General features: G+C 35.3%; 1 protein-coding gene across 1 annotated transcript in view; it reads left to right on the top strand.

Annotated features, from left to right (window-relative positions):
* The first annotated feature begins 3,207 nt into the window (after positions 1–3,207).
* Positions 3,208–12,893, top strand: part of LOC131850392 (insulin-degrading enzyme) — a 31,902-nt gene continuing 22,216 nt past the window's right edge. Inside the window, exons 1-7 of the mRNA XM_059200605.1 lie at positions 3,208–3,380; positions 5,581–5,748; positions 6,965–7,053; positions 8,748–8,833; positions 10,011–10,132; positions 10,418–10,587; positions 12,371–12,493. Coding sequence (XP_059056588.1) covers positions 5,615–5,748; positions 6,965–7,053; positions 8,748–8,833; positions 10,011–10,132; positions 10,418–10,587; positions 12,371–12,493 — 724 coding nt within the window. The 5' untranslated portion in view covers positions 3,208–3,380; positions 5,581–5,614. The remainder of the gene's footprint in view (positions 3,381–5,580; positions 5,749–6,964; positions 7,054–8,747; positions 8,834–10,010; positions 10,133–10,417; positions 10,588–12,370; positions 12,494–12,893) is intronic.

The following is a 12,893-nucleotide window of genomic DNA, read 5'->3' as shown; positions in this document are numbered from 1 at the left end:
GAAGCGGTCTTTTTTAATAGATAGAGTGATTCAAGAGGAAGGTTTATATATGTAATACATGTACACCCAGGCGAAGTAGAGGCGAGTAGCTAGTAATGAAATATAACATAGAAGGAGATCTTCGTTTCTCGTGTAGCATTTTTTTAATAGCAAAAATAGTTGAGTTTAAAAAAAATATTAATCTCTCTATATGATATTTACATATAATTAAATATATGAGAATGAAACTTTTTGGGAGGTGCGCCTGGATGTTTAGACGTAATACATCTCGGCCGACGGCACTCCAGCGCAATGCGATGCGCTAGAAATCTATGTTATAAAATAGATCACTTGCTATTAAAAGTATTTTATGTATATCATATTTTTTTGTATTTATATCATCATCATCATCATCATCATCTCAGCCCGGAAGACGTCCACTGCTGAACATAGGCCTCCCCCAAAGATCTCCACGACGATCGGTCCTGCGCTGCTCGCTTCCAATGCCTTCCAGCGATCTTGACTAGATCGTCGGTCCACCTTGCTGGAGGCCTTCCCACACTGCGGATTCCGGTCCGCGGTCGCCACTCGAGGACTTTACTGCCCCAACGGCCATCTGTCCTACGAGCTATGTGCCCTGCCCATTGCCACTTCCGTTGCAATTCTTCGGGCTATGTCGGTCACTCTGGTTCTTCTGCGGATCTCCTCATTTCTGATTCGATCACGCAGAGAAACTCCGAGCATAGCCCTCTGAGGGACTTTGACCTTATTCATGAAGGCCCTAGTTGGCGACCACATATTTATATAGTGTAACTAGCTGTCCCGACAAACGTTGTTTTGCCATATAAATTAATAACGCTATAAAAAAATAGGGGTTGATGATAGAAGGGTGAAAATTTAGGATTGTATGTATTTTTTTATGTTGTATCATAAAAAATTAGAAACTAAAAATTTGACTAAAAATTCAAAAAAAAAAATATAGGGGTGGACTATCCCTAACATTTAGGGGGATGAAAAATAGATGTTGGCCGATTCTCAGACCTACTCAATACGCTCACAAAATTTCATGAGAATCGGTCAAGCCGTTTCGGAGGAGTATGGGAACGAAAACTGTGACACGAGAATTTTATATATAATATATATGTATGTATCTATGTTTAATACTACATCATTATGTGTTAATATATGTATAAGTAGGCTACAACTGTGTGTGTTTGTTCATTTTTCTCATAAAAATGGATGTACCTAGGAATTATATTTTTTTTATTTTGCATGAGTTACTCAATATAGTTACTCGTATACACTAAAGTTGTGAAATTGTTCCTTTTTTTTTATACTATGATGGTGGCAATCAAGCATACGGCCCATCTGATGGTAAATGGTTACCGTAGCCTATGAACGCTTGAAACACCAGGGGTATCACGTGCGCGTTAAGAAACGCTAAACAAACAAACTTCCCCTATAGTGGCTATTAATTTTTTTTAATTTTCAACACGCTATATTCAAAATCATACAACCCATATTTGATTCAATAACCGTATAGATATTTTATTTACTATTGTCATTTGATCACCGTCAATAGATGTGACCTACAGATATAAATACGTACCATGTCGCAGGCAACACTAGTACATGTTTTAACGGTATCGGTAGTCTAGCGGTGTAGCACAGCGCCTTACTTCCGATGGTCGCGGGTTCGATCCCTCGCACGGCAAACATTTATAAATTGCCAAACAGTTTTCTTGGTTCCTTATCCTACCAGACTCATTGAAACCGTATATTGGGTAACAACGGTGTATACAATTTCATATCAAATTCGTTATTTTAAGATGTTCCATTTTTTCACATATTGCTCGAAACAGTATTATAACTTGCTCTGCTCATTGCCAGACCCTTAGTGTGGTTCCAATCCCCCCCGGACCCCCCTAAACTATACTATTTTATAAATAAACTTACCTCATTTTAATAAAGTCGAACTTTATATATACTATTGAGAGAACTATAAGGGGGTCCGGCGGGGGGTTGGAACCACATTAAGTATCTGGCAATGAGCAGCGCAAGTTATAATAATGCTACGAACAATGGTCGCGGGTTCGATCCCTCACATGACAAACATTTATTATATTCATAAGAAAGATTGTATCGGTCTGGGTGTTTTCTATGTATAATATGTATTTACGAAAAAAAATCTATGTATTTGTGTCAGTTATCTAGTGCCCATAACACAAGCTTTAGCTAGCTTAACTCGAGTCTAGATGGCGTTGTGTGAATTGTCCATAGATTATAATTATTATTGGAGATAGACAACGAGTGTATGAATCATCTTTGTAAGGTAAGAAGAAGGCAAACAGGATAGAGAGTGTGTGATAGCCAGAATTAAGTAATGACAAATACAAAAAATAGAAATAGAAATAATATTTATTCAAATAAACTTAATATAAGCACTTTTGAATGGTCACATTTTATTTATTCTACCAAAGAAGTGTATTATGGAATATAGGTGCGATTGGTTATTATTTATTTATTAATCCGACACAATATAAATTGTCTAGGATAACATACATCGCCTAAAACATAATAGTAACTTAAAAGTAATTTAGTATTAATGAAAATAGTGATAGTACCTCATTTTCTCTCCATTATTTGTCGGCCATCCGCATAACAAATTTATAAATTCTTAACAATAAGATGACAGGCCACATTCTATTTTCAAATATTCTTATATACCTCGCCTGCAATACCAGCCAGTTTTAATACCAGTAACGTAGGAGGAAACAAAAAAAAACTTTAAGACGAAGTGATTACTTGCTCATTGGTTATAATATAATACTCTAAAATGACTGACACTGGTCGTTGGCACTGGCCGGGTGAATGTTAGGGCCTTGGGGAGAACCTCTTTGCTCCGACATCAACTCCAGCAGCAACCTGGGGGTTGTTGCTGCTGGAGTCGATGTCGGCCATAGTCTTACCCCAATTAGGGTAAGCTACTGGCCATTTCACGTAGCCATTACTGCGGTTCAGGCGCTGTTTTTTCATTGTCAGGCCCATGAGAGGTCATATACGAGTTTCATACTTAGACATTAATATTTTTTATTTTATTTTTGTTTTCGTTATTTTTTACTCCAAAGTAAAGAAAAATCCAGTTTAAAAGAATAACTAAGTAGTAACGTCATTGTCAATATTGTCAATTTGACAGCCTTTGTCATTTGATTTGACGTATAACGTAATTGTATTGTATAATTTGTGTAAATTTGTCATCAACGTACAGAAAATTGTAGATATAATAATTTTCAAATCATTCCACTTATAATTTAATTTGACAAACTGGCATCTAGAAGACTTCTATTGATTGGCTTCCATAACTTCTCACCTCCTGCCGGATACCGTAACAACTTTAATAGGTTAGTTGCTTCTAATATTTCGTATCTTCATGCTTTGTGTTAGACTACGTGAGTAGTACAGCTGTGAAAGGAGTTGCGACGTACTAATTACACTAATTAATACTAATTACTAGTATCGTTACGATATCAGTTAATATATCAGTTGATACGATACCTAGGCCTGTGAGACGCAGAAAAAAGTAAAACATTGCTATTTTCTGTAATAAAACAAGACTGTATCAAAATTCGAGTAAATATTACAAGTAATTTGTTACCAGAATTATTGTTTCTAAGCTGTTTCGGTTGTAGGGTGCAGATTAGACAGTGAAATTACAGGATAAGAGGCGTGACATGTTAGTACTCTGGAATCTTAGTAATCTGCAATGCATGAGTGGTAGTTACATTATAATATTGTGTTCATAAATTAATAGTGCTATTCATGTATATAGGTGACAATCACAACTTATCATCAGGTGGGATGTCAGCTTGTTTGACAAAAGTTTTTGACAAATTTTTTTATTTTTCATTTTTTATTCAATTTTTTATTGATTCAAAAATTATAAGATCTAACATAATATTTAATTAAAAGTTTAAAATATAAAAGAAATATATGTTTTATATTATGAATGAATGAATGAATGAATTCAATTCAATGCCTTTATTGATTGACACAAAGTTATACAATCTAATATAATATTTAATTAAAAGTTTAAAATATAAAAGAAATATTAGTTATATATACTTATATTTTATATTACTTCTAATTCTGCACATCAGTCTCTGAGTCAATGTGTCCTTTAGACATATCTGAACATACTCTTCTTTTATTCATATCATCTTTTTCCATGTTTTCTTATCTTTTACATCCATCCACATGGGCTTTTTTTATTATGTGATGTTAAAAAATATATACAACCACAAATTTTCACTTTTCTACCATCAACTCTTATTTTTTAATATATATGAGAAAACAAATTTTCCAGGACATCTACACACATAGATTTATGTGGCTGTGTGGATATTAGATTTACATACAAAGTTAATTCAATAAATGCTATTTTGCATTGCAGTATGTTTAACTTGTAACTTCCACAACTCCATCTTAAGTGGCGTTGTATCTGAACATTACATTAATTAAGTAACTACTAGTTTTCCCTAAAGACAACAGTATTAATTGACAGAAAACCCGTTATAACAAGTTAAAATTAAAATAAAAATTTTCATATATATATATATAGAAATAAAATATAAAATAAATATTAGTTATATATACATTTTTTGTTACTTCTTATTCTGCAGATCAGTCATCTGAAGTCAATGTGTCCTTTTAAATAAATATTGAACATACTCTTTTAATTATTCAATCATCTTTCACACAATCCATCCATCTTTTCTTACTGCTAGGCACTTAATCTCTGTTCCTTTACATCCATCCACATATCTTTTTTATCCCATTTAGTTGTGATGTTAAAAAATATATATCCATTCATCCCTGTTCGCACAAATTTTTCTTATCTTTTCTACCATCAACTCTTATTTTTTAATATATATGAGAAAACAAATTTTCCAGGACATCTACACACATAGATTTATGTGGCTGTGTGGATATTAGATTTACATACAAAGTTAATTCAATAAATGCTATTTTGCATTGCTAGCCCGCCGCTGTTTTACTTGTAACCCACAACCCATAATTAAGTGGCGATAAGGATGATATGTGAGATTACAGTAATTAAGTAACTATTAGTATTCCCTAATAATGACAACAGTATACTCATAGACAGTCAAACCCGTTTCATTAATACTGTTAAAATTAAAATTAAAATTTTTATATACACATATATATATATTTAAAAAAAATAGTATATATGTATAATATATATAGAAATAGAAATAATCTTTATTCAAATAAACTTAATATAAACTCTTTTGAATAGTCACGTTTTTTTTATTCTACCGCTTATTTGGAATGCAGATTCATCACTTAACTTGGGACTAGATGGCGCTGTGCAAAAAAAGAAAAAAAATTACAGACTCTTATGATATGTCAAATATACCGTCAGTTTGGAGTGATTTCGGGATGAGAAGAACTGACAGGAAACTCAGCTCGTATTCTTTTCAAACAAATGTTGTACATGTTTACAATAATTCAGATTTATTTTTAAAAATCGGTGTATTAAACCGCTAGTGAGAATATTCATCTACACTTTACTCTTTACAGTATAACACACAAACAGAAACGCCTCCATTCCGGAATGACGACCACGCAGTGCGCCCCGCGGCAGCCCCCCGGACGCACCTCATCCCCCCAAACTCCAACCATCAGCCCCGGCGTACTCAAGCGCTATGAGGACATTGTGAAATCGCAAGAAGACAAAAGAGTTTACAGGTATATGTTTTTTTTATTTTTATTCCACCCACGTGGACTTAAATGTGGGAATAAATTACCTGCAGGACCCTCTTCCCCACGGGGCACACTGAGTACGTACCCAGGGCCCCGCGGATTGGGGCCCTGTAGCCTAATCTATGCCTCCTTAAAATCAGTCTTAACCAATGCTTACCGACTATGGTCAATTTGTTCGTTTTTATTATTTTTTTATAAACTTGTAAACTTAGATTATGGAATTAACCTGCCGAGATTTTCTCGACAGTCTAAGTCTGATATACTACGTTTAGATTCAGCCGCTTCCCCTGCCACTCGCGCTGCCGAAAATATAGCTGGGCGACAACTGAACGAGAGGGCGGAATGTAAAAACACGCTGCCACTCGCGCTGCCAGTCCTTTGACTCGCGCACGAAAAACCGACAATCGAGGGAGTGCCGGGTAGCGCGAGTGGCAGCGCCAATGGCATGGGAAGTGTTTCCACTCGTGTTTACACTCTCGCGCTGCTCACTTCCCTGCCCCCTCAGGCAGTAAATTGGCCAATCGTTTACGTAAATTATTAATAACTGTATAATATAAAAAATGTATCTTTGCTCTATAGTCAGCTGTCCGCCATTTTGAATTGATAATTATTACAAAATGGCGCTAAATCACTGTGTATTGTAGTACGAGGAATGCGATCAGTGTTTGCGCGCGCGGTCTCTCTCGTCCTTTATCTACATTTACTTGCACACTCTTTACTGCGTGAAAGTGCGTACGTATAAAAGAAGCTAATGTGCCAACAATTCATGACGGAATAATGCGTTATAATAAGAAATATACAGACCGTCTCTATATCCATTCTAATCTATTGACAGTACAACTCTTGCATTTTTTTTTCGGACTACTCTGATGCTGTTGGCCGCAGCTGGCCTTTACAGCTTCACCGGACGATAGAGGGCGAGTGCAGATGACACTTCAAAGTTAAGGAAGGACTTATGGAGCAGCTGAAGGCCAACTTCCGCCTGACGAATACGACTTTAGTCTGAGGGCACAGCTAGGGGTTCGATTCTCAGCAGAGGCAGTCGTAATTTCACTAAATCACTGTATATTGTAGTACGCGGGAATGTGCACACTGTTTGCGCGCGCGGACTCTCTCGTTCTTTATCTACATTTATATACACACTCTTTCCTGTATATAAAGGCAGTTGTTCTGTATATATTTATACTGTTTATATTGACAGGGGCTTAGTGTTATCAAATCGGCTGAAGGTCCTGCTGGTCAGTGACCCCACTACTGATAAATCTGCGGCAGCTATAGATGTTAACGTGGGTGAGTAATGCTATACTATAACTATTATTATTACTATACCATGTTCACTGCAGCGTGGTGCGGGTGACAGTTTCAGTAACGTTTCACTCTAAAAAGTTGCCGCGATTTCCATTATGACTTAGTATTTTAAGTGTACCACATTCATAATATATTAAATCTATCTAAACATATATAACTCAAAGGTGACTGACATAGTGATCTATCAACGCACAGCCCAAACCACTAGACGGATCGGGCTGAAATTTGTCATGCAGGTAGATGTTATGACGGAATGTCCCTAAGAAAGGATTTCGGCTACCTCAGATAAAATGTATGAAAGTTCGTATGAAACTTTGTCAATTTTAAACCGCGGTGGCTTTATGCATGCATAAAACTACTATTACGTTGCCATACGAATAAATCGATGTTCTAAAAACTCGTTGACAATAGCAATATAATGCACACACGTACCTTGTTCTGCTAATGCCTTTGATGAACATCCACCTTCGGTAGATCCGGTCTATTTTCATTGAATTGACGTGAATTATATTCGGTCGATATTGCAGAGATTTAATATTTAACATAAACGATAGTTACAAACATAAATATTGTAAATAGCGCCATCTAGTCACAGATAGACCGAACTAAGGTTTGTCGTGGCATGGCACTTGTACGACTGCTATTATTATTGCGTTGCGAGTATAAACATCGATATCGATGGAACATATAAAAAAAAACAAAACGATTTTCAAAATTAATCTAAAAGTTATATATACATGTTATGAAATATGACGTTTAGCAAAGCTAAGATATATTTACTCATTTTGTTATTTTCCATAAATTCCACCCCTAATCAGTGCTAAATTAACGCAATGTTTTCGAAATGCTTTCATAGATGGCATTGTCGTCATTTGTATAAATATATATGTCTTTATATTTTCCAAAATAAGCACTTAATATATTATTATTGTAAATTAAACATTTTTTAAGTAAATTAAAAATGGAATAGTGCGCCTGCTATTTCGATAATACTTTACGTATGAAGTGTTGTCATATTATAAATGATAATGATTATCGATTTTTTTGAATAATCGTAACAGGTTTTATTAGCGCACATCTTTTAATGACGTTGTGAAATCCCATTATTTTGTATTATAGCAGTGTTCCGTTTCAAAGAACGGAATATAGTAGTACATTATTAGTGACATTGGTTATTTACATTTGTACTGAAAAATCGATTACATAATAATTTAAATATATATAAACGTCAATACTGGCAACTGAAGATTAAAATAGTATTTAAAAAAGAGACAGCCCAAACCACTAGACAGATCGGGCTCAAATTTAGCAGTTTGTTTTTAACAGGTAGATGTTATGACGTAGGCATTCGCTAAGAAAAAATTATTTTGATTAATTCTACCACCAAGGGGATAAAATAGGGGATGAAAGTTTGTATGAAAAATTTGTCAATTTTAAACCGATCGGGCTGAGATTTTGCTTGTATAAAGCTACTATGACGTTGCCATCCCCATAGAAAGGATATTTGATAATGTAGGTACCCATTTCATAATGTCATAAATTAACTTTTAATGTAGGTACGAAGCCGTGGGCAAAAGCTAGTTAGTCCATATTACTAACAGTCCGCTTCCCCCTGATGACACTATGACATACATACTAAATGTGAACTAAACATGATATTTATTGTATTATTTCAGGTTATCTAAGTGATCCGGATGAATTACCTGGTCTGGCGCACTTCTGTGAACACATGCTGTTCTTAGGAACAAAAAAATATCCCGAGGTAAACCTTTGCATATAGAAATTATGTGTCACGTTGTTTGTCCGCGATGTATATATATATATATATATATATATATATATATATATATATATATTATATCGAGGCAAAAATTCTTCTAATCTAGTAATTAATTATTTCATACATAAAAAAATATTTTAATGTAGGATTCTAATTTAGCAGTCAATAAAAATGTATATAACGTCACACTTTATATATAAAAATAATGCCAAAAATATTAGATGAATATATTTTTAATCACGTTGTTTGTCCGTTCATGGACTTCCCTAAACTACTGAACCGATTTTATACCGCAAATATTGATTATACACAATGTGTTATCAATTTGATCCAACTTGAAAGATAACAGGAATAGCTTAATAATCTCAATTTATAGTATAGTAATATTATTTTATGAACCTTAGTCACAGCAACGTGCTTCTGCTAGTTAGTAGCGCGCCTTCTTTTCTAAAAGCGCGTAATAAAGCAAAAATGATGTAATGACTATTCAAAAGTGCTTCAATGTAAGTTTATTTGAATAAATGATTTTCTATTCTATTCTATTCTATTTATTAATGTAGGACATTTTAGCCGCTTATTACCGTAAATTTTTTTATATTATAGATTTTCCCTACCGTCCAGTTCAGTATATAGATCCAATTGACAAGAACTGGCAAGAAACTCAATTTTTTTCCATTATAATTTTATTTTTTTCCCTACCGCCCAGTTCAGTATATAGATCCAATTGAGAAGAACTGGCAAGAAACTCAATTTTTTTCCATTATAATTTTTTTTCCCTACCGCCCAGTTCAATATATATACTATATATAGATATATATATATATATATATATATATATATATATATATATATATATAGCATTACCGTAAAATTTTATATTATAGATTTTCCCTACCGTCCAGTTCGGTATATAGATCCAATTGAGAAGAACTGGCAAGAAACTCAAATTTTTTACATTATAATTTTTTTTTTCCTACTGTCCAGTTCGGTATATAGATCCAATTGAGAAGAACTGGCAAGAAACTCAAAATTTTACATTATAATTTTATTTTTTTCCCCTATCGTCCAGTTCAGTATATAGATCCAATTGAGAAGAACTGGCAAGGAAATCAATTGAATTACTTTTTAAATAAAGATTTAAGTTCCGTTGATATTGCAGGAAAATGAGTACAACAAGTTCCTCTCAGAACACGGAGGCTCCTCAAATGCATCTACGTCATCAGACCACACCACATACTACTTCGACGTGCTGCCAGAACATTTATCCGGAGCCCTAGATATGTAAGTATTGTTTTTTGTAGATAATGGAACTAATATATGATTTTATACTACCTGACCCGAGCGCCTTCGTCTGCATCAAAATTACTTGACATTTATAATTATTTTTAGTCTGTATTTTGAAGTAAAAATAATAACCTACTCTGTACAACTTTTCATGTTTTTGTGTCTCTATCATGCGAGGAATGGAACCCGCGACCGTCAGAAGTAAAGCGATATGCTAAACTGCTGGACCACCGAGGCCGTAGAATGTGATGTATGTTAAAGTCTACCTCATTCTCTCATCAGTTTCGCGCAATTCTTCATCTCGCCGCTATTCACTGAGTCAGCCACGGGGCGGGAGTTGAGTGCAGTCAATTCTGAACACGAGAAGAACATGTCTTTAGACGGCTGGAGGCTGGACCAGTTGAATAAGAGTACAGCAGCACCCGAGCATCCTTACCATAAGTTCGGAACTGGTGAGTGCACACGAGCATCCTTACCACAAATTTAGAACTGGTGAGTGCACCCGAGCATCCTTACCATAAGTTCGGAACTGGTGAGTGCACACGAGCATCCTTACCACAAATTTAGAACTGGTGAGTGCACCCGAGCATCATGAAATGAATATCAGAATCTGTACATATAAATGTAATTGGAGTGTCTGTTTGTAATATTGGAATAACAGTTTTTTATTACATGCATATGAATTACCAAAAAATCATATTTTTAAATTTTTGTCTCTCTGTTTGTTCCGGCTAATCTCTAAAATGGCTGGCCCGATTTTGACGGGACTTTTTTTGGCAGATGCTGTAATAAGGAGTAACTTAGGCTAGTTTATTTTAGAATTTTTTTTTAGTAAAATAAAGTTAAATTCCATGCGGACGAAGTGGCGCGTACAGTTAGTTTAATATATGAATATATCTAGTGTGGATGATAAAACATCTACATCCTCTGGCATGTATAATGACTTTCATATATGGCGATTTAAATAGCCGATTCCGAAGCAATACCTACGCTCGGGAGAAAGGGGACTGGTAGTAATGTGGACTGATGATCTTATTGCTAGCAATGTACCATGTCAGGTTGATTCCACGCGATTCCCGAGCATCCTTAAACCATCGTGATAAATTCTTGGTGAATTTATCACGATGGCCTAAAATGACTTGAGCTCATGCTCATCTTTTCATCCACTGGTATCCCCGCCAGCGTAAACCGTTGGGGCCGTTCAAGTGTTACGTAAGTCAGGGTTTGGGGGGAGGGGGGATCTTTGCTTTGCTAATTCATCACTCGGTTTTGCTACGTCATCGGTAGTTTTTACTTTTTACACGAATGGAAACCCTCACATTGTCTTTGCTAAAAAAACAATACACTAGTTGCAAAATTTTAATTTTAATTTCGATTAAAGCAAGTCGAACAATGTTTTGTAAACCTATTACTCTCATTTTGCAGTCGTACAATGATAACTTTAATGAATTGGATATATTTAATGTCATATATAGGTTTTAGAAGGTCAGTAATTAATAAACTTAGAGCCTTACGTATACTGTAATCACATAGAATCATAATATAATTCCTTCTCTTTACCTAGTCACACTGATGCACACACATACATACGCGCGCATCAACACACACACCCACCCACACTACACTCATATGTACAAATACACTTTCGCACATACAAATGCATTTTTCCTCGTATCTATAGTAACACCTGTAACACACATATCTTATATCTTTTTTCCTCATTCAACCCACTACATATACACCATCATAATTATAAGTAGAAAATATATTAGTTTGTATGCGTTTAGTTTTGTTAAAGTATTAAGATATGTGGGTGAGGTAATATAATTTGTGATCATGCATGTTGGGTTTACAATAACATAGTACATAGAAAATGTAAAATAATTATAAGTTTCCTAATCGTGAACCTGTTTTTGATCCTAAATAAATAAAAATAAATAAAAAATGTTTACGTAATCATGGCGGGGGGTAAGAGCTTTGCTTACTTTTGCTGACAAGGGGGATGGGGGTGAATAATTGTAATAAATCTGCTTACGTCATACTTGAACGACCCCATAGCGCAGGCGGGTGCACCATTCCATTATCATCCATAAAAAAATACCTAGACTTGAGAATGGATTATTTTTGGAGATTCTAGTTGAGCCATCTTTTATAAAGTTAATTTGTTTTGTAAGTATTAAATTTCTCCGAAGGGAAAAGAGGTATCCAGTTTAATATTTGTTGTATTTCCACCAGGCAACAGAGATACCCTGGAGACGATACCGAAGTCGAAAGGCATCGACGTACGGAAGGAGCTGCTGAAATTCCACCAGCAATGGTATTCTTCGAACATCACCACTCTAGTCGTTATGGGCAAAGGTATGCTCTTCCTTACTAATTATATAAATGCAAAAGTAACTCTGTTTGTCTGTCTATCTATCGCGCTTTCACTTAGGCCATTTTTTCCGGACTACTCTAATGCTGTTGGCTGCAGCTGGCCTTTACAGCTTCACCGGATGATAGGGAGCGAGTGCAGATGACACTCCGAACCAAAGGAAGGAGTCATGGAGGGGCTGAAGACCAACTCCCGCCTGACGGATACAACTTCACAGACTTAAGAACGAAGAACCGGTGCCGCGTGGTCCGATAGGGGCTCAAACCTCGACTTAGGGGGATCGATCGGAGAGGGGTTTTCCATTCGAGTGACCCCAACGTCTAACTGCGTTCTAACCCAACATCTAAGTGCGTCTAACTCTTCCAGAAACCTTAGAGGAATTAG

The sequence above is a fragment of the Achroia grisella genome, unplaced genomic scaffold (assembly GCF_030625045.1).
Source record: "Achroia grisella isolate CSIRO2021 unplaced genomic scaffold, CSIRO_AGI_Agris_v1 utg768, whole genome shotgun sequence".
In the NCBI taxonomy this organism is placed as follows: Eukaryota; Metazoa; Arthropoda; class Insecta; order Lepidoptera; family Pyralidae; genus Achroia; species Achroia grisella.
This window is presented reverse-complemented; position numbering and strand designations above follow the sequence as displayed.